This window comes from Nicotiana tabacum, chromosome 11 (assembly GCF_000715075.1).
Source record: "Nicotiana tabacum cultivar K326 chromosome 11, ASM71507v2, whole genome shotgun sequence".
NCBI classification, from domain to species: domain Eukaryota; kingdom Viridiplantae; phylum Streptophyta; class Magnoliopsida; order Solanales; family Solanaceae; genus Nicotiana; species Nicotiana tabacum.
In genome coordinates, this window is record NC_134090.1 from 155,183,871 (window position 1) to 155,211,169 (window position 27,299).

General features: G+C 40.5%; 1 protein-coding gene across 3 annotated transcripts; it reads right to left on the reverse strand.

Moving 5' to 3' along the window:
• Positions 1-214: 214 nt before the first annotated feature.
• LOC107801306 (metal tolerance protein 11) lies at positions 215-5,568 on the reverse strand. Of its 3 annotated transcripts, none has more exons than XM_016624613.2 (6): positions 5,206-5,568; positions 3,847-3,956; positions 3,443-3,688; positions 1,301-1,381; positions 930-1,163; positions 215-798 (listed from the first exon to the last, which is right to left on the reverse strand). In XM_016624613.2, the coding sequence occupies exons 1-6, from the start codon at positions 5,384-5,386 to the stop codon at positions 451-453; spliced, it is 1,200 nt and encodes a 399-aa protein (XP_016480099.1). In that variant the 5' UTR covers positions 5,387-5,568; the 3' UTR covers positions 215-450. The 3 variants fall into 3 exon arrangements, with proteins under 3 accessions (XP_016480099.1, XP_075081708.1, XP_016480100.1); XM_075225607.1 differs by lacking the exon at positions 5,206-5,568 and adding an exon at positions 4,121-5,121; XM_016624614.2 differs by lacking the exon at positions 5,206-5,568 and adding an exon at positions 4,623-4,820.
• Positions 5,569-27,299: the final 21,731 nt, after the last annotated feature.

The following is a 27,299-nucleotide window of genomic DNA, read 5'->3' on the forward strand; positions in this document are numbered from 1 at the left end:
AGTAGGCAAAATTGGCCGAACCTCGTAAATTCTGGTGTTCCTTTTATTGTTGTTTTATTGTCTTATTTATTATTTGGTGGCTGCCATAATTTTTGGTATAATAGTTGTGACTCATTCACACTGTATACATTTGGCTTCCGCAACATTATGCAAATCACCTTATCAGGCAACTAATGAAACCTAGATTTCTCTAATATAAGTTGCAATAGACCAGGAGCAAGCAAACTGAGAAATCATGTTATATATATGAATAGGCAAGGTAAAATTTAACAAAATAATAATTCATATTACTTGTTCTAGGGAACATCCAGATCATAGCAGCCTTTTCTTTCCCAGATTTTCTTTTAAAGAGCAATCACCAGATTAGCCGATCTCGAACAGCATATCAGAGTTCACTATGCAGAGGTATTAGGTACATTGGCTAGAGAAGATGTCACAAAATCCTTTTGACTATTGGTATGCCTGAGCATGTTCAGGTTTATGGCTGTATTCATAGTCAAGATGAACGAAGGCACGCTCAATCTCAGGCAATAGTTCAAGCTTCTCCTGCAACGACTCACCAATATCATGTGCCTCTTGCAAAGGCATGTCCGCAGGCAGGACGATATCAACTTCAACAAAGTAGTGCGAACCAAATGTATAAGCCCTCACGGTATCTATATGCCTTATGGCCTTGTGATGGTTCCAGCAGAGGTAAGTCAGCTTCTGTAAGTATTCTGGTGCAGCAGACTTGCCGACGAGAGAGTTCACATTCTCCAATACAGTCATTGACCAAGTTCGAATGGTATACAATGCAAGCTGCAGCAGAGGGAAAATTGCTTAAAGCCACTAACCTTGGTTAAAGCGAGAGGATTGACAGCCACATTAAAACTTTTCCCTTTTCTTTCCAATCCTGATTGGTGGAACAGAATCAGGGAGATAGAACTTACAATCATAGCTCCAACGGGATCTATCCAGTCGGTAATGTAGTTAGCAAGCAATGCTGCAATGAGACCAATGATGTTTGTGATAACATCAAAGAAATGATCCTGGGCATATGCTTTCACAATCTCATTGGTAAAAGACCGGCAATACAACATTAAAACTAGTTTCACCAAAGTCACAAAGACCATAATCCCAACAACCCATCTCTCCTGCTCCTTGGTGAGGTTGAAATCAGACTCCTGTGAGAAGGTCAATGTTTATAACATTTGCCGTTGTACAGGGTCAAGGAATAATTATAAGAATCCATGCATGTAATTTTCAACCAGACAATACAACATAATAAAGCAATAAACTTATCTTAGGAGCCACAACTTACATCAGATATTAGTGTACGCATAGACTCCAGAATTATCTGCAGTCCCAAAGTCGCCATGACAGAAGCAAAAACAAGGATTCCCTGTGTATCATTTTTCAAGTTAAATTGGACCAGCTCCCAAGGAAGAATAGAAAACAATCATACAATATTTCTATTCATGCCTGTACGATGTTATCACCAGATATTTAGAAATACAAGTAAAACTGAAAGTTAAAACACAGTTCATTTTGAACCCACTGGGAATTACACAACATGCACTATGAAGATAGCCATAGACCTGCAGTTTGCTCTACCTCCATGAAAAATCAAAAGATAAGTAAAATCATGTCAACTTCATAGGATCAGCCAGCATACAGGGCAAAACTTGTTTGCAGACTAGATCTTTTTCTACACAACATTCAGCAACATAGTGGAAGTTACATAGAGTCTCAGATCTAAATCAAAATTTCCACTTCTTTTTTTCTGTTAGCAACAAATGATGGAAGAAGAAAACCATATCTTTTAAATCATGTAATTGAAAAATGACAGTCTTCTGCAAATGGTTCTCTAGAAACAGAAGAAAAGTCTCCTTCTGCCAAAGTACGGGAACTTTTATGGATGTATAATGGTCAATAAAGATCTCAAATATCAAAATAAGCTCATAATACTTACAGTGGGATCATCCTAGTATCCTAAGGAATTATCAACTGATTTAAACCAGAACGTCAAAGTTATCTGAATAGATAATAGTATCTCCACGATTGCAATTTAAGTACTTAGCACCAAAGTAAAACTTCACAGAGGTATTTATTTACAGATATTACGCAAAATAATCATCAAACCACCACACTAGAAAGCACTACTCTCTAAGCTTCCAAACTAAATGCAACTGTTATGAGTACTACACCAAATTCATGCCCAGACTAGTTACATTCACGGAGCAAGTGCTTACTGTCAATTTTGATAATGAAAATGAGATAACAGGAAGAGATGAACAGCAACAAAGACTATGTAAGAATCTCTGTGTAACTCAAGTCTAGGATCCCTCCTTAGTTATGTACAGACATTGGATTAATAGAAACATCTAGGAGATGATAGTTTTTTTTTTTTGATAGGTAACATCAGGAGTGACAGTCTAGATGTCTATATCAACATCACCATAATACGATTAATTAATTGAATTTGAGGATCGCTACTTAGAGCGAACGCAATGGCTATCAACCTAACCTGATGTGGGAGAAAATGGTGCATATGGGAGGTTATAAGCTCCGGTATCCATCACAGATCATAAACAAGGACCATATTCATCCCTCCACAGTAAAAACAAAACAACTAAATCTTGTAAAATTACTAATAGACACTTCATAATCTCCCCGTAACCCCACCCTCTCTAATTCTATACTGCCACTCACAGCAGCCAGTGTTTCATCATCTCACTCAATTCTCTCTGCCAAATCAGCTTCAATCTATGTGGCCTTCCCTTCTGGTCTCATCTCTCTCTTTCCCCTTCCCCTGCCATCAGCTATCTTCTCTCACCTTTCTATCTCAGAAACATGTGTGGTTCTCCACTGAGGCTACACCTAAAAGACAACTATTGGAGAAAGAGATGCTGAAGATTTGAATCTCTGTAGGTTTTAATGCAGTCATGTAAGCTGTCTGCTAGAGGACATTATTAAAATTCTGCACATCTTTTCTTTTATTTCAACCTTTTATAGATGGTTACTATCAGATATGATGTTGTTTTAATTCATTTAATTTGTCTTAGATGCATTAAGTTTGAATTTCTCGTGGTTCCATACTTTTAGGTGAAAATTATTCCTTTATTTTTGGACTACAACATGTGATGATTAGAGATTGAACTCAAGAAGAAGGCTAAATTGCCTCTGCATCAACAAACAAAACGAATGTTAAGGCTTACCATGACCACAACATAAAAATAGCAGTGGCAGAACTTAAGGTCCCTTTAGAATCAAATGTGACAAGAATGCATAGTACAATTACCTTGTTAGACAATTTTTAAACGCATGAAAAAGCAAGGAAATTGTTATTATATGCAGTCATGAGTATTAGCCCAATAGCAAGTGACAAGTGCAGAATGCAAATTGGCCCGATTGAAGGCATAGAAGATGCAAAAAACTTAAGAATAAAAGCAGCAGCACTAACCAACGGCTGCATACGTTTTTTTCCAATAGGATATTGATATGGGTTTGGTGTCTGCATGGAGAAAGCTGTAAACCATAATATGAAACCAGAGAGAAGATCAAGCAGCGAATCCAATGTGGATGCTATGATGGCCAATGAACCACTCTTGACTGACGCATATACTTTAGCGGCAAAGAGAACCATGTTTGCAACATTTGATATCCTAATGGCAAATGTTTCATTTCTAGCCGTTTTTTCCCTCTCTTCCTGCAATCAAATTAATTGAGCTTGTCAGTCCAAGCTTTGAGTAACATTCTTTTTTAATTAGATGATCAGGTCATCAAGTTATATAATAAGATAAGAATGATACATCTAGAGAAGAAACAAATGGTTGGTCTTATACATAAAGAAGAAGCTATCAAAACCTTTGACATCCCAGGTACAAAACCGCGATCGGTCAAGGCGTCCATTTCATTGAAGCCCTCGAGCATTTCTACCTGTTGCTGGTAGTACTCAGCAATGTTGTCTTCTTGACCTGTAAGCACCAAAGAAAAACACAGCGTCATAATCCGTCCCTTCAAGAACACCCCATGTCTTACAGTGAAAGCATTCAGTAAATCCATTCTACATGCATCTCTATATAGCACTATAGCCTCCTATAAGTACTAAACCAAAGAGTTGATGAGAACCAAGGCTGACCTGCATTTAGAGTCCACCACTCATACCAAAGCCGATTATAAATTGTCAAAGTACCATTATCAATTCCAAACATACATTCTCATATGACAACTTAACAATTCAACAGAATGCAAAAGTAGCCTCTTGGAACAATCTTTTGACTGGCTCATGTCACATGCAAACACACACACACCAAGTGAAGGTTGCCGGTGCACTAAAGATTCGAACAAGTCATATCATCTAAAGTGCATTAAGTTCGTTTGATGGTATTGCATTAATTTGGTTCAATTATGTAAGTATTCAATATGAGAAGACAACAACTCAGGTAAAAACACATATTTTAACAAATCCTCCTACCGCTACTTTGTCATTGCAATTGCCACCTAAAATACATAGTAGTGTTATAAGAATTTTATATACTCCATATAGTTTCATCGGAAACTACAGGGTGCCAGTGCACCCTCACATATTAACATAGGTCTGCCTCTGGTTTTATTACACTGACCTAACCACATAAACTTACCTGGCGAGCGCACTCAGCTAAAGTTCCCTTCTTATTTTCAGTAAACTGAAGTGCTGAAACGCATTAAATTTGAGCTCTAAAGCTCATGTTCTTATAACAAAAATTATCCATCTAAAACTTATCCAAAAAGAATCATCCATCTACATACAAATATATGCCAATTTGCTCCAAACCAGTGAACTGCCCATAAGCATGTTCAATTGTCCAGAGAACAATAAAAAGTGAATATAGCTTAACATCTTTAGCAAATTTACACCATCCATACAAGAATCATTTTGTTCTTCAGAAAATTGAACCCACGTGGCAAGAAAATACTTTCTGAAACTGAAAAGTATAAAAAGAGTCCCCACTAATTAACCAACTAAAGGAGTAAGCTTAGTGTTTGAAAATTTCCGCAATTAGTAAAATCCTACGCACAACAGAATATCAGTCAAGTATTTAATAGGAATCAGCTGTATAATTCCTTTATATAAATTCCGCTCTATTCAAGTGGTGTCTCTCTTACGTCAACCTAATGCAACTAGTTAAGAAATTAGCAGAGAATAACAAAAAACGACGTCGCATAGAGAGGTGGAGAATGTACTTAAAACTCCAAGGCAATCATGGAGGCCACGTGGAGGCTTCTCTTTGGATTCAGACGACAACCGCAACTCGTCGAAGTTTAATCTCCATGACCGGTCGGCATTGTTTGTCTCCAGCAATAAAAGCTCCTCTTCGGTGCCGGCGCCGTGATCGCCGCCGTGAAGAGGTACTACTTCCAACATTTTCCGGTCACCGGAAAATAGGGAAAAAAACAGTTGAAAACACTAGGTAAAAAAACTGGAGGCACCTACTTGAAGGAGCCGCAGGGGAGTGGTAAAGTGCGTAAATTTGATGAACTCCAGGGACCTTTATGTAATTTGGAGTTCTTTGGGTGGGTAGTTGTAGAGGCTTTATATGGCGGAACTTTTTTGAACAAGGAAAGTGGAACTAAAAATGATTACTGAATATTTGGAAAATCACGCGCCACGAAATTTAACTCGCTCGTCCGTTAGTTGGGTAGAAAATGACGTGTCACTTGGGCCCGCTTAGATTGCTGAGTTTGCTCGTCGAGATAGGAGATATTACAACACGTGTACGGTCTAGATGCTAAGTCTTTGTTGATTTTTAGAAGAAAACGTGGAAAACGGAAAAGGTCACGTGAAGAGGGGGAAAAAAAGGCTACACTCACCAAATATATACTCCCTCCATTTAAAATAAAATAAAATATACTCCTCCATTTCAGATTACGTAAACATAGGTTAGGCACAAATTTCTGGAGAAAATAAAAAAGAATAATAACTTATGATCTCCAATACACCACAATATTTATGATTATAGACCTTTTGGAACATATGGTATTAAAAATACCATAATATTTGTATGAATATAAAAAAAAATTAATAAGGATTTATTGGAAACATTGTAGCTTCCTTCACATGGTAAGAGTAAGGTCTGTGTACATATTATCCTCCACACACCCCATGTGTGAGATTTCACTGAATTTTTTTTGGTTGTTGTTATTAGGATAAATTGAAAAGTATAAGTTAAATTATCTTTTAAAATTAATTATTATTTTTGGAATTGACTAAAACTAAATAGGATCACATAAATTAAAAATAATTAAGTAGTTTATTAAAGAATAATGAAGACGTCAATAAGTAAAAGAATGTATTTCTGTAGAGCTAAGGGCCGAGGTCTATCGGAAGTAGTCTTTTTACTTTCACAAGATAGACGTAAGATCCGAATACACGCTATCTTTTTCTAATTCTACTTGTAATGCTAGGACCGAAAAAAGTAGGTGTCATGCAGAAGCTAGTAAAGCAAACCTTGAACGACGATAAATCAGATAACAAACGAGGAATACACCAAAAGAGACACAAACATATAACGTGGTTTGATCAACTGACCTACATCCACGTCATAGATGAGCAATCCACTATATAAAAAAGAGTATAAAATATCGAGAAAACAGCCTCACGAAGAGGCAAACATAAGTGACACACTAACACTTGTCCCGTAAAGTTTTTTCCCTAAACACGACTCTCAAACCCCATATGGCTACATTGTGGATGCTACTGAATGAGAAGCATGTATCTTCAATTTATAGAATTCCAAACATTTTCCTACAAGTAAAGGGACTAGCCAAATATGAGAGATTTGTAATTTTCTTCTACAAGAAGGAAAATCCAATTAAGGTAAATATGTTGCCCTTTCCTTTAACAAATAGGAAAATAAAATATGGTAGGAAAATTATAGCAAATACCTAATATGTGAGACTATACTAGATATATTGTTGTTGTTTATTGTCAGTGAGTACAAAAATGTATGTAGTGGATATACGTTTATATTGATTGATTTAATATATAAAATTAAATGTGAATAATATTGGAATAATATTTTTTTCTAAGAAACAAAAAGAACGAAATGAAACCGAGGAGCGATACGATTCACATGTTTCATCGATATAGGTGATAGGACGAGGGAGTGGGTCCCAACTCCCAATTTTGTTTGAACAAAGCAAGTTATGCTTTTTATCGGACTTTCCATTAGATAATGAAGGAATTTTGCAGATTCCGTGTCATTTGGGGCACCACAACTCCACAACGCATAGGGATATTTTTGGAGGTCAAAATTATAATATTAATTTACTATATTATAATAATAAGATTTCACATCTGATGGCTTTTTTAAATTATAATATTAGTTTATTATGATTAAATTATAAATTAAGATGAAAATACATATTAGTTAATTAATACTATAATTTGGCGATAAAAACATATGTAAGATATTTGTTATGCATTGATGTAAACATCGGTTGAGAGTAATCGTTTTACCTACTTTAGAATGCCAAATGGGTGGAGTAAATGAAATATCTACAATATTGTATTGTTTTATATGGAAATCTTTACAAGAATAGCCAATCGAATTTAATATTTTTTTTTTTGCCGATATACAATAATTATATACTGATTATATATATTATTTCTAATTTAAGTGGTTGGGTGAGTGATTGTTTATGTTCATTCTTCTTGTACACCTTACACTACATGTTAAGTGGCCAAGTTAACCAATGAATGGCAAGTCCAACCTGATAAGCCATAGCCCATCTTACCGGCCCAGGCTCATTCTTAAAGCATATGGGCTGGTCTATTTTTTACATAGGGATAGCCATTTTTAGGGATACTATTTAGAGATTAGTAAGTATTTATTTTATTCTGAATTTTAAATTAACAATCTTAATTTCAGGACACTTTTGTTCCAAAAAGTTAAACTAAAAAATTAAAATTCAGAATATACTGACTAATTTCTAAATAGCTGCCCTTGAGAATGGCTACCTGATGTCATTTGCCACCCTCTCCATTAGAACCAAAACCAAATTGGAGGCAGAAACGAAGTGTAAAATTTGTTGTTTTTCGTGTATCAGCTGTTTAGTAAATGGTTCCTTTTTTTTATGTCTCTTGTAATTGATAGACCTTTTCGGCCATGGTCTAAATTTTTTTTTGAGCAAACTGAAAATTTTATGATAAAAGTTAGACCATGGTCTAAAATTTTATAAGTTATTAGAAACGTTATACCGGAGTCTAATATTATGTGAACAAACTAAAATTATATGAGGAAACATTATATTCGAATCTAACGTTTTCCTAAAAGAATAACTTATCAAAAGCTATACTTGCATATTCTATTAAAATGGAGACTAAATCTAACTGTGGCCTACAAAAGGGACATTTGCGTAAATCAGCCAAATGGATTTAACTGGTACTTTAGTCTCAATTCTCAACAATGTATTTGAAGTTTGACGCATATACCGGTAAAAATTGTACGGGGCGTCCTATTTGGTCGCCCCTATTTAACTTATGTCCATTTTTTTAAATTTTTTTAACCTGTACCCATTTTTCAAATAATTTCAGCCCCCTTTCTCTCCTCCTTCTCCTCCTTCATTTTTTCTTCTTCTTCTTCTTCTTCTTCTTCTTCTTCTTCTTCTTCTTCTTCTTCTTCTTCTTCTTCTTCTTTCTTCTTTCTTCTGCTGCTATTTTCTATCTAGTCTACTAGTCTAATACCTTAGAAAAAAGATGATCTGCTGGTGCAATATATTTTTTTTTTGCTAAAAGGTCCAATAAGTTGACTTTGCTTACAAAATCTCATGCTTAAATGATTTCCATGTGACATTGTGTGACTGCTACCGTTTGTGAATGCGAGATATTGCACCAGAAGCTTGTTTTCTATCTAGCTTTTACTCCTGGATGATGAACTTCAGGTTTGTATATTATGTCATCGTTCCATTGAAAAGAAAAGGAACTGAGAACTGGGCTATAACAATTGAAGTAAAAGAATCCATGTAAAAATTATGTGAAAAAAGTGTCATTTGGGGTAGTAAACATACAATGAACTAAATAACTTCAGCTCTATAGCTGAAGTTTCCCAGTTACAAAGACAAAAACTTCAGCTTCGCCAGTTATAAAATAAAAACTTCAGCTTTTTCTTTTGTAACCGGGAAACTTCAGCTCTAGAGCTAAAGTTTTTGTCTTTTCTTCATCTTTGTGCTTACCGACAAATTTGAAGAGATTACAAATTAGATGAATCTGGATTTATTATCCTTCTTCATCTTTTCTTGGTGAATTCTATATATGCATGCGATTCTTTGTTCAAATACCTTATGAAAATTTTACGCATAGGTTTACACACCGAAAATCCGACACATTACCATCGATACTGGTAAGACTGACTGAATTGCATCTAAACAAAAGCTAAGTTGAATTAGAGGAGAATTTTGATGCAGCCCATGTGTTTGACGATATACTTGAACAAATTTTCGTTCGTTGTGTTTACAGGTCGCTGCAATTGTTCGACAAGAAGTTTCCCGGTTATAAAATAAAAACTTCAGCTCTAGAGTTGATGTTTTCTGGTTACAACACAAAAACTTCAGCTCTAGAGCTGAAGTTTCACAGTTACAACACAAAAACTTCAGTTCTAGAGCTGAAGTTTCCCAGTTACAACACAAAAACTTCACCTCTAGAGCTGAACTTCAGGCCCGACTACTAGAATGCTGAAGTTTTGCGTGATTGCTTTTGCTACTTCAACCCCGTGTGCTGAAGTTATGCGAAAAAGCGAGTACGTTTTAATTTTTTTTACAAAAAAGCGGACACAAGTTAAAATGTGACACAAAAAATAGGTATAGATGCAAAAAGCCCCATATACTGTGAATGATAATTTGGCCCATTTTAAACCAATCGCTTTTTTTGGACTTGGTTCTGTTGCATAGAAATGCTTTTGAACAAATGGTTGATTTACATTATACTAGGGAAAAATTACGTAACACATCAAATTTATATGATATATATTATATTTATCATTTGTAGCTATACTTTCAGCAAATTTAGTATTCATTACTATATTTGATTTTTATAGCAAAACCTTGAAATAAGAAATTAATTATTTTAAATTGAAACAAGAGAGCACCAGACTCTCATAACTCAATTCATTAGAGCACCCGCTTAGTTAGTGGAGGTCTTAAGTTCGCCTCTAAACAAGAGCATTCTTTTTCATCTGTATTTCACCTTGATTGTATTCGTTGCGCAAATAAATACAGTCGATACGAATATAGTCTATACAGGTTGTATCCTTTGTATACACTTTTGTATTTTCACCTTGGTTATAATTAATACATGTTGTATTTGTTGCGCGAATGAATATAATTGTGCAAAAACATACAGTTGATACAGGTTGTATCGTTGCACGAACAAATATAGTTGACGTATGTTGTATTCATTGCGCATTTGAATACAAATGATACAAGCTAATAACAATTGAACAGTAGCTACGAATGATAATTCGGCAAACTATAGTTACTAGGCTCTAAGCAGAGGAATTTTCATAAAGCATAATAGTTTAGAGCGTAATAATTATAGTTTGCATAATTACAATTTATAGCTATTGTTTAATTGTTACTAGTTTATATTATTTATATTCAAACGTGCAACGAATACAGCTTGTGTCAACTGTATTTGTTGTGCAAATGAATACAAATTGTATCAAGTGTATTCGTTCACGCATTTGTATACCAATACAACATATATCAATTCTAACCAGCGCGAAATAAGGGTGTATACAAAGGATACAACTTGTATCGCCTATATACATGGGTGTATACAAATTATACAATATGTATCAACTGTATTTGTTCGCGCAACGAATACAAATAAGGCAAAATACAAAAGAATAAAGTGCTCTTATTGAGAGTCGAACTCAAGACCTCCACTAATTAAACAGACATGTATAGGTCAAAATCTGACCATAACGGTCGACCAAGCTGGGACCTCGCCCAGCGGCGAACTAGCAAAGAACACCACGACCGACTTCGGGGTCAAATCATCGATAGCGTGTATCAAGTCAATACTATACTCGAGTAACGACGAAAATGACAGATGTAGGAAAGCCTATTGGTCAAAGACCGCTGAAAAGAAGTTCTGGGAACTATATATAGATGGGTGTAAACACTAATGGGAGGAGAGAACTCTCACGACGAAGAGCAGAAACTCCATTTTTCCTCTTTGCTCTCTCATTCACAATTCATTCTTGTTTCTGATGTAAGCCCAATTCTCGCGTCTGATATAAGATTATAACATCGATAAACCTGATACATTCTAATTTTTCTGTATTTCTCGCTATTTATGTTTTAATCCGAAGTTAATTATGCTTGGTTAAGATTTACCTTCCTTATTTTTGATAATTGAAGTTGACAAAAGAGTCTGAAACTTTTTGTTCAAACAATTTGGCGCCGTCTGTGGGGATTTCTTAGCCAAATTTTCTAGTTTCCTTCAGATCCAAAATCGGTGAAACATAATCACCCACCCAAAAGAGTGGTAAGTAAACCTCACGTGCTAATTCAGATCAGGCTGCTACATAAAAGCAGAAGTTACAACCAATATCCACGCAAACCCCACACGAGAGGACGACACCTGTTGCGCAATCCTATAAAATAATGGGCACATCCTGCGCTACTCAGACATCTCCCCACACATCAGATGATCCATGAGCAAGCTAAGGTGAACCCAACCCACACGGAGCTAGGGCACCTTTAAAAAACAAAGGAGAGTTAAATATGGTTGCCGAATCTAAAAACCACCCTTCCATCAACCACTTAAATGCCAGGCAGAGCGAGCAACGCTATAAGGCTACCCTCGTTCACCGATTCATTAGATCGAGGTAAGAAAATCTCATTTTGATTTACTTTCTATTGTTTGCTTAAACAGGAACACAAGCGCCGCATAAGCGAGCGAGTAAAAGGAGCATTCCAACTAGAGAATGGAAGGAAAACTACAACAAAATAACTAGAATATAGCCCATCTCAAACACTCTATCAACTTCTAGAAAATGACGTCCCTTAAGTCGTACTCTTTTTTCCCTCACCCAGGTTTTGTCCCAATTGGGTTTCCTCAGGAAGGTTTTGAATAAGGCGATGAGGGGGACGTCTCCATGTTCAAGGGATAATTCATCGCCTCGCCTACCGACGAGCTCTCCAAGTCAGACGATGAAGGGACTAGATACAAGGAAATTACAACATATGCATGAAACGAACATTAGCAAAATAGCAACATTTTATACTCTTCGACATCATACTCTCCAATACAAACAAAATTACGCAAACTGGGACTCACCCAGGAAACGCAGGAATTAAGCGAACTGGGACTCACCCTGGAAATGCAGAGGTTAAGCAAAACTGGGACTCCCTCAGAGGACACCCAAAACTCTACGAAAAAAGAAAAGAAACAAAATTGAGTACACCAAGATCCGCTCTGATGTCTAGAGATAGTATGGTATCCTATGATTTGCCAAAAAGAAAGAAATTTGACCTTACTCGGATCATAATGGGTTAACATTTCGATGTCAACTCGAAATAACCCTTTACGGCCAAGGGCCATCGCCAAAGAGAAGAGTTCGACCTCGTTCGAATCATAACGGGTTAAATTTTAGCGTCAACTCGATATAACACCCCTACGGCCAAGGGCCATTGCCAAAATGAAAAATTCGACCTCGCTCGAATTACAACGGGTTAACATTTCGACGTCAGCTCAAAATAACACCCTTACAGCCAAGGGTCATCGCTAAAGAGAAGAGTTCGACCTCATTCAAATCATAACGGGTTAACATTCCGGCGTTAGCTCGAAATAACACCCCTACGGCCAAGGGCCATTGCCAAAATGAAAAATTTGACCTTTCTTGAATCATTTAATATTTGACCTCGCTCGAATTACAACGGGTTAACATTTCGATGTCAGCTCAAAATAACACCCCTACGGCCAAGGGCCATCGCGAAATAGAAGAGTTCAACCTCGCTCGAATTACAACGGGTTAATATTTTGACGTCAGCTCAAAATAACACCCCTACAGCCAAGGGTCATCACCAAAGAGAAGAGTTCGACCTCGCTCGAATTACAACGGGTTAGCATTTCGATGTCATCTTGAAATAACACCCCTACGGCCAAGGGCCATCGCCAAAGAGAAGATTTCGACCTTGCTTGAATTACGACAGGTTAACATTTCGACGTCAGCTCAAAATAATACCTCTATGGCCAAGGGCCATCGCCAAAATGAAAAATTCGACCTCGCTCAAATTATTTAATATTCGACCTAGCTCGAATTACAATGGGTCAGCATTTTGACGTCAGCTCGAAAAATGCCCCTACAGCCAAAGGCTATGGCCAAATGGAAAATTCGATTTCGCTCGAATCATTCAGTATTCGACCTTGCTCGAATTACAATGGGTTAATATTTTGACAACAACTCGAAATAACACCCCTATGGCCAAGGGCCATCGCCAAAATGAAAAATTCGACCTCACTCGAATTACAACGGGTTAACATTTCGACGTCAGCTCGAAATAACACCCCTACGGCCAAGGGCCAACGCCAAAGAGAAAAGTTTGACCTCATTCAAATCATAATGGGTTAATATTTCGGCGTCAACTCAAAATAACATCCCTACGGCCAAGGGCCATCGCCAAAATAAAAAAATTGACCTCGCTTGAATCATTTAATTTTTGACCTCGCTCGAATTACAACGGGTTAACATTTCGACGTCAGCTCGAAATAACACCCCTACGGCCAAGGGCAATCGCGAAAGAGAAGAGTTCGACCTTGCTCGAATTAAAATAGATTAACATTTCGACGTCAGCTCGAAATAACACCCCTACAACCAAGGGTCATCGCCAAAGAGAAGAGTTCGACCTCGCTCAAATTACAACGAGTTAGCATTTCGACGTCAGCTCGAAATAACACCCTTACGGCCAAGGGCCATCGCCAAAGCGAAGAGTTCAACCTCGCTCGAATTATGACGGGTTAACATTTTGACGTAATAACACCCCTATGGCCAACGGCCATTGCCAAAATGAAAAATTCGACCTCGCTCGAATCATTTAATATTCGACCTAGTTCGAATTACAACGGGTCAACATTTCGACGTCAGCTCAAAAAATGCCCCTATAGCCAAAGGCCATCGCTAAATGAAAAATTTGACTTCGCTTGAATCATTCAGTATTCGACCTCGCTCAAATTACAATGGGTTAATATTTTGCCAACAACTCGAAATAACACCCCTACGGCCAAAGGCCATCGCTAAATGAAAAGGAAATATTGACCTTGTTCGAGTCGTAACGGGATAATATTTCGACGTTAGCTCGAAATAACATCCCTACGACGAAAGGCCATTGGAAAAGGGAAAAGTTCGACCTCGCTCGAACTCAATAACGCCTTTGCAGCTATCGGTTGTCGTCGCACATTTTTTCTTCTACTCACTAAAAAATTGATTTCGCTACAAACTCCAAGTTCGACCCCGCTCGAATATATATAAAAAGAGCGACTTCGCCCGAATCAACAACAGTTTGATCCCACTTGAATGGCACAAGTTAAGACTGACTTCATCCAAAACAACGAATTCGAATATAACCCCGTTTGAGTCAAGGATGAATCTGCTTAAAACAATAAGTCACAAATCGATATCGCCCAAATAGGCAAATCCGATGAGACTCCATTCGAACTCATACGATGAAATCCTACTCGGTCCGGTTAAAATTGGTTTCCCTGAAAAGCTAGGAATTCACCATACGAAAATCCGAAAGTTTGCGCCAAAGATATGTAAAGCAAAAGGAAGGGAGAGAAATACAAAAGACGTACAACAACAAAAACTCCTTTTATTTAGACATTTGCGCAAATGGATGTAGATTACACACGGCTAATACCGGTCCAGTACAGAAAATACAAAAAAAAACAACAAAAAAAACAAAGATAACAACTTTTTCACTCGGCATCATCACCGCCGCCCTCCTCATCACCATCTCCAGGAAATCCCTCCTCAGTATCAACATCCTCGCCGGCCTCCGGCATCGCAGGATCGTAGCCACAATTAACACGGGCCTCTCATGCCTTCGCCCGAGCTCCTTCATAAGCGGCCTCAGAAATATTGCTCGCTTCCCACAAACTCTTGTATATGTCCCGCTGGGCTTCGACATGGACCCAGAGCTCGTGCAAATGGCGAGGAACAACGGCGGATGCAGATTCATCTTGGGCCAACAATTGTGCCTTTTCGGCCTCAAGAACAGCGACCCGGTCTCCTAAGGTTGAAGCTTCCCGGTCAATGTCGCCAATGTGCTCTTCGAGCCTCACCTCCCTGAGCGTAGTCGTTGCCCTTTCAGACCCCTTCTCAGATTGAAGGATGCGGATAGTGTCCTCTAAAGCTACCGCCCTCACCGAAGTCGATGCCCAAGCACTCTCGGCACTCTCCAACTCGGAGACCTTTCTCTCCAGCTCGGTTAACTTCCCTATCTAGTCCGTACTCAAAGCCTCGACTCTGATGGCATTGTGATCCAACTCGGACTGCAATGACACCACCTTCGCCTGAAGATGCTCACACTCTATGGCGATCCCTTTTCCCAACTCAAGTTCTTCGTCCTTTACACGAATAGCTCCTCAAGCTCACTATTCCTGCGAATAGCCTGCATCAGCTCCTGATCCCTCTTCTCCAGTTCCTCGCCGAGAGATTGATTACTGGCATTCGCCCTTAGCCATTTGTGCATCTCACGACACTTGTTGCGATAGTGCCGATACTTCTCCAACATCATTAGAAAAACTTTTGCTCGAGTGTCGGCCCTGCGGGCAGTTTCAATCTCCAGCATATACGTCTGAAAGTCCCCAAAAAAAGACGAAAAGAGTCGATAAAGGTCAAGGTCACCAAAGACAAAAAGAACACATAAAGAAAGAGGAGAAACTTACCCTCAGGCCCATAGCGGCCACTTCATGCATCAAATCAACGTCACAGATGTCCCAAAGATCCTCACACTCTGCGGCAAAGCACAAAAGGTCAAACTGCGGTACCAAGTCCTCCGTGTCCCCTAGGAGGTTAATCTCCGATGGTATCTCAAATATACGGGACGAACCTCACGCCATTACCACCATACAGGTAAGGCCTTCCTCGAACATCCTAACATCATCAGGATCAAAATCGGATTCAGACTCGTAGTCGTCGACCATGATACCCTTTCCCCTTTTTACGGCTGAAGAAGAAGCACAACTCAGTCTAGAAGATGAAGGCCCGCCCAAAGTGGCAACAACGGCCTCGGGATCCCGACTCCCCGTCGCGGTGGTCTGTTGATCATACAGCAGCCGAAGCCTCTGCTGTCGGGTTGGTCACGATTGCTGGGTTCCCCTCTACGACCGGGTTAGCATCACCAAGGGAAGGTCGCCCTCTGAATATACTGCAGCTGGGGGAGCCATTTTGGACTCCACTCGTCGTCTCTTAGACGGACCTTCCCTGTCCTCAGCATGGGAAGACTCACTCGTAGCCGGAGTCCCAGATCAAGGAACAGTTTCCATGCACACGGCTCCAGTCGTAGGATCAACTTGAGTAGCCCTCACTTTAGGTGATAACTAGGAATTATGATGCATTTTACACTCCTTCATGCTTGAGTTTTGATTAGAAATGTGTACAAAATAGTCCCAAAAGGCTCACAAGTTTGTGCTTGATTGCAGGTTTGATCAACAAGGTGACAACATGTCAAAATCCAGCTCAAAAAGAAATGAAACTTGCACAAGTACCAAAACAAGGCAAAGCTCAGTCAAACAGGGCCAGTGCGACCGCACACCATTCTGTGCGGTTCGCAGAAGTGAAGTTCAGAGAGTGTGCAACTCAGGCAAAAAGGGCAATGCGGCCGCAAAGGATTTTGTGCAGTCCGCATTGGATTCACTACGGACGCACTCGATTTAGTGTGGTCCGCAAAGCCAAGGTTCAGAGAGTTTCCAGATTAAGGATGGAAGCCCAATGCGGTCCATGCTCCATTTCTTGTGGACCACACTAGAAGCCACCGCGGCCGCACTCGATTTTGTGCGGTCCACATTGCCCAAGTTCAGAGAGATGGATATTCAAGTCAAGAGCCTTAGTGCGACGACACTTGATTTTGTACGGTCCGCACTAGCCCCGCCGGGGTAATTTTGTCCAGATTTTTTAGCCTAGTATAAATAGATTCTTTTCCCATTTTTTGGTTATCAGATAGTTTGTACTCAAAGCTGCACTCATGACTTCATTTATTTTAGCTATTTTGAGTACTTTTAGTGTGATTTCAACATTGAATCGTCAAGATTAATTTAGTAATTAATTATTATGGGTTTATCTTTATCTATTTCTTTGTTTTCTTCTCTAATTATGAGTAGCTATACCCATAAGCTAGGGTTGTAGCTCAACCCTAGTGTGGATAATTGATGGGTCTTGTGTTTTAGGGCTTGATTGACTATGAGTGTTTGATATTTGGACTAATTTCATGTTTAATTGCTGAATTAGTGGTTGCAAATACTAGTTTGTGTTTAGTTGACTTTGGCTCTTCTTAAGAAAGAGAGCCTAAGCCTCTAAAATTGGTCCAACAAGGAATTGGGGCGTACTCAAGAGATTGATAGCCCCAATTAAAGGGTTAAATCTAGAGATAGTAATACCCGACTTGAACCTTGATTGCTTGTGCAAATTTGCATACGCAACTGGTCGTGAGAAATTCAATTCGGGCAAAATCACTCGAACTACCGATAGGTACAGAGTGAGTAGAATCGTGCAATGGTTATATCATACTCCCCAAATGTGACAATCTAGCTTTAGACTCAAGAATCCGTCAATTGACCACCTAGGCGAAAGTCACTACCCTAGCGCCTTTAACCATTTGAACAACTTGCAATAGTTTAACTTTAGCTTATTTTCGTATAATTTAGCATCATAGTATTATACAATTAGAAGTAAAAATCATCACCAAAAATGTGTAGAAGTGCAATTTGGAGCAAATACACAACTCCACTTTAGATAGACACCCGACTCCAATATCTAGCTCCCTGTGGAAATCGATCCCGACCTTAATCGGGTAAAAGCTGCTTCGACCTCTCTCGCTACTCCATAGTAGTGCAGGGTTGGCCTCGATCCTATGTGAGTGCCGTTGTCGGGGAGCTAACGGTTTTGGCTATCTATCTAAATAGTTTTGTGTATTGTTCTTCTTTCCTTTTTGTTACTAATTTGTTTGTGTCACAACTTCAGGTACAAAATGGCAGCGAATGTTAATGACCCTCTTGGAAATGTGATTGCGGGGGAGGAGGTAGATAATGTTGAAAATGATGAGGTGCCTCTTGTACCTCAAGGACAACGTAGAGGCCGCCAGGCCAATGCTAATGCCAATGACAATATTCCAGACCCTTCTCCGCCACCTCCAAGAGTGCTTCTGAACCAAGGCTATGCAAGTGCTATTGTCCCACCCCGAACCTGGGCGGGCAATTTTCAAATAACCAATGTGATGCTAACTTTGCTAGAGCAGCGTGGGTATTTCACGGGCGCTGCAAATCAAAATGCTAACAAACATCTCAAGGGGTTTGTGGATACATGTTGGGGGAGAAAGCAAACTAATATGTCCGAGGATGCTCTTCGGTTGAGACTCTTCCCATTCTCACTTAGAGGGAAGGCATTGGATTGGCTCGAGCGACTTCCCAACCATTCCATCACTACTTGGGATGAATTGGCGGACAAGTTCATTGTAAAATATTTCTCACCGGGGCATATGGAAGCATTGAGAGATGAGATATTGGCCTTCAAGTAAGAGCCCATGGAACTTTTGCATGAGATTTAGGAGCGCTATAGGACAATAGTGAAGGAATGCCCCAATAATAATATGACCGAGGCGATGACCAACAAACCTTCTATTGGGGCATTAATACAACAAATCAATGCACAGTGAACCAACTTGCTGGGGGCAACTTTATGAAACTATCGTATGATGAGGCATGTGACATTCTTGACGAGATGGCTGACACTTCTTTTGCTTGGCAAAGTAGAGCCAATGTGCCCCAGGGTGTCCCCACGGTTACTCATTTGCACAAGGAGTTACATGATCATGGGCAGGCTATAGTTGAGTTGACACCTACGATGAGCCAACTAGCAAAGGCACAGTTGCAACAAGTTCAAAATCCTCGCCAAGTGAATGCCATGGAGGGTGTCAACATGCTAGTCAACAAAAGAAGACAAAGAGGTAAACAGAGTCAAGGGAATTCGAAGCAATTCAACAATGATTGTGGTGGATTTCAAGATGATAGTTATGATGGGCAAAATGAAGAGGTGCAATACGTGAATAATTATCAAGGACAAAGGGGCAATTCTTCCAACCAACAACACCCCAAGGCAATTGGGGCAATCAACAATAAGGCAATGGTAATTGGGGAAACAACAATCAAAACAACAACTGGGGCAATCAGAACAACAATTAAAACAACAACTGGGGAAATTAGAACAACAATCAAGGAAATTGGAATGGTAATAACAACAATTGGGGTGATAACAACAATCAAGGTGGATGGAACAATGGCAACCAGGGGCAAGGCTTTCAAAGACCCCCAATGTACCAACAACTGAACAATCTGCCTCCATTTCCATCCCAAGGTCCTAGTTCTTCTAGCAATAATATGGGTAGAATTGAAATGATGTTCGAACAAATGATGAAGAAGAATGCGGATTCGGATACTCAGTTGTCTTCTCACAATACTTCCATTAGAAATTTGGAGGTGCAGCTAGGCCAAATCTCTCAGTCCTTGAATACTCACCCTAAGGGTGCTCTACCAAGTGATACGGTAGTGAATCCGAAGGGTGGGAACAATCATGTTATGGCGGTAATCACAAGGAGTGGACGAGGCAGTGATGTGAATGCCTCCAAACAAAAGTAAATATTGAGTGATGATGTTGAGATGCAAGAAGATGAAGTTCCTTTGGTGGTTGAAAATGTGATTGATGAGAATGTGAATGAAGAAGTGAGGATTGATATTCAAGATGCCGAGGTAGAAACTCAAAATGATGTGAACCCGTCTAGGGAACACATAATAGACATGCCGGAGCCAGTTGTGCCTAAAGCCAAGGATCCTTTGCCAAGGCCACCTCCACCTTATCCTCAAAGGCTCACGAAGCAGAAAAATGAGAATTAGTTTAAAAAGTTCATAGACATGATGAAGAGCTTATGCTAAATGGAGGCTCTTGGATAAGAACTTATCCATTAATGTGCCTTTGGTGGAGGCTCTTGGACAAATGTCAGGCTATGCTAAATTCATGAAGGACTTGATAACAAAGAAACAGTCTATGGATTGTGAAACTATAAAGATGACTCACCAAGTTAGTGCAATAGTGCATTCAATGGCCCCGAAGCTTGAAGATCCCGGTGCTTTCACCATTCCTTGCACCATTGGGAGTGCGGATTTTGCTAAGGCTCTATGTGATTTGGGGGCTAGTATCAATTTGATGCCCTACTCGATTTTTAAAACTTTGGGTATTAGGCAACCTAGGCCGACTTCCATGAGATTGCAAATGGTGGATAGAATGATGAAGAGACCATTGGGTATTATTAATGATGTGCTTGTCCGGGTGGGAAAATTTATCTTGCCAGCTGACTTTGTGATCATGGACTGCGAGGTGGATTATGAAGTTCCTATCATATTGGGAAGACCTTTCCTTGCTACGGGGAATGCCTTAGTTGATGTGGAAGCAGGGGAACTCACCTTCCGGGTGAGCGAAGAAAAGGTGGTCTTTCATGTGTGCAAGTCAATGAAGCAGCCCAACAGTACCGATGTGTGCTCTTTTGTGGACCTTGTCACAGCAGTGATAGTTGATGACACCAGTGCAATGATCAATGTGGAGGATACCTTGGAGGTTATATTGTTGAATCTTGATGTCAATGATGATGAGGGCCGAGTAGAGTGCGTAAATTCTTTACATGGGATGGGCTCTTACTTTTATGAGCCTAGGAAATTATCTTTGGACCTTGAAAATAGGAAGACTCCACCAACAAAACCTTCAATTGAGGAGCCTCCGGTGTTGGAGTTGAAACCACTGCCTCCACACCTCAAGTATGAGTTCTTAGGCTCAAATTCTACTCTGCCAGTTATTCTTTCCTCTTGTCTTACTAACATGCAGGTTGATGCCACAATGGCAGTGCTTTAAAAGCGGAAAAAGGCAATTGGATGGACTTTAGCTGATATTCAGGAGATAAGCCCCGCATTATGTATGCACAAGATTATCTGGAGGATGATGCAAAGCCCTCCTTGGAGCATCAAAGGAGGTTGAACGAGGCAATGCAAGAAGTTTTAAAAAAGGATGTGATCAATTGGTTGGATGCCGGGGTTGTGTACCCCATCTCTGATAGCTCTTGGACATTACCGGTGCAGTGTGTACCGAAGAAGGGTGGCATGACTGTGATTGCAAATTCACAAAATGAGTTGATTCCTACCAGAACCGTCACTGGTTGGAGGGTATGCATGGACTACCGCAAGTTGAATAAAGTGACTCGCAAGGATCACTTTCCTTTGCCTTTTCTTAACCAGATGTTACACCGACTTGCTGGGCATGCCTTCTACTGTTTCTTGGATGGGTATTTTGGGTACAACCAAATCTTGATTGCTTCAGAAGATCAGGAGAAGACCACATTCACTTGTCCATATGGCACCTTTTCCTTTTCTAGGATACCTTTTGGGTTGTGTAATGCACCGGCTACATTCCAGAGGTGTATAATGGCCATTTTCACCGATATGGTGGAAGACATTTTGGAGGTGTTCATGGACGACTTTAGTGTTGTGGGAGACTCATTTGATGAATACTTGAAGAATCTTGATAGAGTTTTGGTCCGTTGTGAAGAAACCAATCTTGTTCTCAATTGGGAGAAATACCACTTTATGGTAGAAAAGGGCATAGTTCTTGGGCATAAAAATTCAAAGCATGGTATTGAGGTAGACAAAGCAAACATTGATGTGATTTCAAGGCTCCCTTCCCTACATCTGACAAGGGAGTTCGAAGTTTTCTTGGGCATGTGGGGTTCTACCGGAGATTTATCAAAGACTTTTCGAAGGTAGTGAATCCCTTGTGCAAGTTTTTGGAAAAAGATGCCAAGTTCGTGTTTGATGAAAAATGTATGCAAGCCTTTGAACTTCTCAAGCATAAGTTGACCACCACTCCTATCATTACCGCACCTAATTGGAGCTTGCCCTTTGAGCTCATGTGTGATGCGAGTGATGTTGCGGATGGGGGGGTTTTGGGTCAAAGAGTGATCAAAATGTTTCATCAGGTGTACTATGCGAGCATGACAATAAATGATGTTCAAGTGAACTACACGGTGACGGAGAAATAATTTTTGGCTATTGGGTTCGCAATGGAGAAATTTTGGCCGTATCTCATGGGTGCCAAGGTCATAATCCATACCGACCATGCCGCACTCCAGTACTTGATGACGAAGAAGGATTTCAAAGCTAGACTGATGCAATGGGTCTTATTACTTCAAGAGTTTGATTTGGAGATTGTGGACCGGAAGGGTAGTGAAAACCAAGTGGCAGACCACTTGTCCCGCTTGGAGGAGGAGGGGATGCCTCGTGATAGCTTAGAGATCAATGATTCATTTCCCGACGACCAACTCCTTTCGGTGTCGATGAATGGTATGCCATGGTTTGCGGATGTTGCTAATTTCCTTGTGACTGGTATAATCCTGTGTGAGCTCTCTTCTAACCAAAGGAAGAAGCTCAAGTGGGATAGTTTGGATTTCTATTGGGATGAGCCGTACTTGTTCAAGATTTGCATGGATGGTGTGATCCGAAGGTGTGTCCCGTAGGAAGAGCAATTGAGTATCTTGGAGGCTTGTCATTCCTCTCCCTATGGTGGCCATCATGGCGGGGCGAGGACGGCTTCCAAAGTTCTTAGTTGTGGGTTTTATTGGCCAACTTTGTACAAAGATGCAAGTAAACTTGTGAAGATATGTGACGAATATCAAAGAGTAGGTGGAATTTCGAAGAAAGATGAGATGCCTCTCAATACAATCCTCGAGGTTGATATTTTTGATATATGGGGCATTGATTTTATGGGCCCATTTGTTAGCTCGTGTGGGAACACATACATTCTTGTGGCGGTGGACTATGTTTCAAAGTGGGTTGAAGTCATGTCTTTGCCCAACAATGAGCTCGGAGTGTTGTTGCATTTCTCAAGAAGAGCATTTTTACAAGGTTTGGTACTCCTCGTGTAATCATAAGTGATGGGGGATCTCATTTTTGCAATAGAGCTTTTGACACTTTGCTTGCAAAGTATGGTGTCAATTACAAAGTTTCTACTCCCTATCATCCTCAAGCGAGTGGCCAAGTTGAAGTCTCTAATAGGGAAATCAAGAACATATTGTCAAAGACGGTCAATGCAAATAGGACCGATTGGTCGAAAAAGCTGGATGATGCTCTATGGGCTTATAGGATTGCTTACAAGATTCCGATTGGTATGTTTCCGTATCAGTTGGTATTTGGGAAAGCTTGCCATCTACCAGTTAAGTTAGAGCATAAGGCCATGTAGGCTTTGAGGAAGCTAAATCTTGAATGGATGTTGCAACCAATCTTCATGTGGAGCAGCTTAATTAACTTGATGAATTCCATGCCTACTCCAGTTCTTCCTTGTACAAGGACAAGATGAAGTACCTTCATGATAAATATGCTCGTAGCAAGGAGTTCAAAGTGGGTGATTTGTTTCTCTTGTTCAACTCTCGATTACGTTTGTTTCAGGGAAAGCTTAAGTCAAAATGGAGTAGACCTTTTGAAGTGGTATGTGTGACCCCGTTTGGTGCACTTGATTTAAAGAACAAAAATGGGGAAGTTTTCAGAGTGAATGGGCATAGGGTCAAGAACTACTTGGAAAAAATTGATGACAACCACGTGGTGACACTTCTTCACCTCAAATGATTTGATGGTAACCTACGTCATGTCGCGATGTTAAATCAGGCGCTTCTTGGGAGGCAATCCATGTGTTTTTCTTCTTGTTTTTCCTTGATTTTCATTGTAGTATAGGATTTATTTTTGGACTGACTGGTTGTGATATGCTACAGGATTGTGTTGAGGCAGTGTAGGACAAAGTGGAAAAAAAATTGTTCAAGTCTCTGAAGTTTGCAATGCGGACCGCACTACATTTTGTGCAGCCGCAAAGAACTTAGTGTGGGGGCACAAAAATCAATGCAGACCGCACTGATGATGGATGAAACAACCAGCTCTCTGAAGTTTTCCATCGCGGCCGCATTACATTTTGTGCGGTCCGCGGTGGACCACTGCGGCCGCAAGGCATTTTGTACGGACCGCAATGGTTGCCTTCTCAAACTTTATCTAAGGCTGTGTGGTGCGGACCGCACTGCATTTTTTGCGGTCCGCATTGGGTAAGTTGGGCCCCAGGACCTTTTCTATAAATAGGGTCTGAGGCCCTCCTTTTACACTTTTTGAACTTTTCACTCTCCGAACTAAAAATTTCACTGTTCATCTTCCTTCTTGCTCGTAATTCATCTGCCTAGGCTCGATTAATCATCTGTACTACTCACATCTGGTAACTTTAAACTTCTTTTTAATTGTTTGATTTTGTTATTTTCTTCTAATTTTGGGTTTTCTTGTTTCTTCTTCTTGCCCTACCCGTATTTCTTTAGTAATGTAGATTAGGTTAGTTAATTCTTGTTTAAAGTTAGATTAGGTAGTTAATACATTGGGCAAACACTTAGGGACTCTTTATTAGGTGTAAAATTTGATTTTAAGTCAAAATATCTTGAACCCTAAGTTAGTGCTTCTACTGGGCACTCAGTGCGGACCACAATGGAATTTGTGCGATCCATAGTGCCCCTGTGCGGTCCGCAATGGCATTTTGTGCGGACCGCATTAAAAAATGTTCTGAAACCTGATCATCGAGGACCGTGGCCGCATTGCATTTTATGCAGTCCGCGGTGCCTCAATGCGGACCGCGTTGCCATTTTGTGCGGTCCGCAGAACAATTATTCAAAGAGTGAGTAGTCTGAACCCCACCTCTGTGTGGACCGCATTGGCATTTTGTGCGGTCCGTAATGGCCTCTGTGCGGTCACACTGCATTTTGTGCGGACCGCACTCTGTAACATTTTGAGCTTTCTGCAACATTTTTCTACAACTGCAATTTACAATGCTTTTCTGGATACTAACAAGCCTAATGAATGTTGTTTGCATACAATGGTGAAACAAAGAGGCAAGGGTGCTAAACAAGTAGGTAGAGGAGAATCCTCCCGGGAAGGGAAACAGAAGATGATAAGATTGACTCCCCAAGCCTTGCAAAACATCAAAAACACAAGGAAGATCATTAGAGCTGATGATAGGGCTATTGATCAGTTGGAGAGTGAGTATGAGCCCTCCCGAGATATATCTTCAGACTCCGTGCTAGAGTACATCTCAGACTGGCCGGAGAGAAACAGACTAAGAGACACTCTTCCACCTTCCCCACTGCCCAAGCTTCAGTAAATGTATCTTCTAGGTTGTCTGAGGGCTCAGCTGAAGGCAATGGGGATGAATACTCCACCTCTCTCACAACTTCATTATCCGGAGAGGGTGCAGTAGGAGAAGATGATGCAGCAGGAGAAGAAGAGGTAGTAGGAGAAGGGGGTGAACCTCAGGTGGGAGGAATTGCTAGAACTAGAAAACCGAGGTGTGGCAAGACTGGTTTATGAGTGAGGTGGCCTACCATAAATTTAGATAATGGTGGCTTGTGAGGAAATTGATTCCAGAGAGAAGTTTTGTTGATAGAGACCTCTTGCCTCACAACCCCAATGTGAGAAGACAATTTAGAGAGAGAGTGGGTTGGGAGTACTTCTTGGGCGACTGTGTGGATGAAATCGCGCACCTGGTCAAGGAATTCTACACCAATGCTGCCCACATCAAGAAGGGCACCAAAGTGACCAAGGTGCGGAATTTGAAAGTGTTGTTTGATGGGAAAACAATAAATGACTACTTGGGCTTCGATAAGGAGGATAAGTCACTGTATTTGGCAAAGATGGAATTAGGCGAGGAGGTCCGTCCTTGGTTGGCACAGTATCTGGCAATCCCAGGTACCACCCCTGATTGGTTGAATGCGGGAGTAAAAATTTTGAGGAGAAGTTTGAATTTCGAGGCCAACGGGTGGGAAACATTAATGTGCAGCAGATTAGACCCCACTACTTATGACAACTCACTCCCTCTTCATCAGGTAGTATTGGTAGCATCAATCATGGCAGGGTACCCAATTAACGTCGGGAATGTGATGTCTCGGGTGATTACACAGTTAGTAAGTGAAGGTGATAGAAACTACCCCTTCCACAGCTTTTTAACCATGTAATTCAGGGACCTCAAAGCTGAAAGCGGCCATTTGATATCAAAGTGAAAGCAAATGCCCCATTCTCATGGTACAATATGCAGGGTGATGACAACCCAAAAGGCAAGAACTATAAGGGGGTAACCACTGCTTCAATTGGCCAGTATGAAGAGCCAGTAGTGGTAGTGACTCCTACTCAACCTTCTTCCACCGCAGCGGACATGCCCTCTAGTCCATCCACTTCAGCTATTCCAAACATACCCTCTACCCGGGCCTACCCAGTGACTGTATACCGTCTGAGCCAGGCCCTTCTCAGCATCAACAACTGGATGCAGACAGCTTCCTCTAAGTTGTCTCTCCTCACTACTACAGTAGAAGCTCAGTCGGCACCTCCGCCTCCACAGGTCCTACAGTATATCGAGGACGCCCTCAAGGATATTCTGGACAACCAGAAGAAAATCCTTGACACTCAGAAAGTTCTTACAGACGCTGTGGACTCTCATGGAAAAACTCTCAAGGAGCTTGCTAGGGAGGCCAAGAAGATGAGGAACACTAGGGCTTCCAAGGAGTTTGTGAAGGAGCTACAGGTTGAGGTTGACAAGTTGAAGGCAGCTCATCTGCCTTTGGATTTATTGCTACAAGATCTTGTGTCAGCAGCTCATCCCCAGCGAGAGCAGTCTCAGAGGCCTCCCAAGAGGAATAGGATGATTCCCCGTGCAGATGATGCAGTCATCCAGTTGGCAGACCCATCGGAGACCTCCTCCAATCAGCCACAAGATGCAGCCCAGGAGCCTGTCCAGGCCCAAGTCCCAGCAGCAGAGCAGTAGGTCATAGGGAACCAGTCTGAGGTTCCCAAGCATATTGAGGACCTAAGGACCACTCAGGATCCCATGCAGACAGGCGGGTCATAGGGAGTTTCTATATCCTTTTCCCTTTATTTTTGGTGCTTATTTTGCTTAGTTGGCATTGAGGACAATGCCAGATTTTATTTGAGGGGGTAAGCCTTACTTTTATTG

Excerpts from the sequence above, each read along its gene's own strand:
- LOC107801306 (XM_016624613.2), bottom strand. The coding sequence starts at position 5,386 with ATGTTGGAAGTAGTACCTCTTCACGGCGGCGATCACGGCGCCGGCACC. Across the intron at positions 1,382-3,442 it reads AAAAACGTATGCAGCCGTTG|GGAATCCTTGTTTTTGCTTC; the intron begins GTTAGTGCTGCT and ends AATGATACACAG. Across the intron at positions 1,164-1,300 it reads TGCGTACACTAATATCTGAT|GAGTCTGATTTCAACCTCAC; the intron begins GTAAGTTGTGGC and ends ACCTTCTCACAG.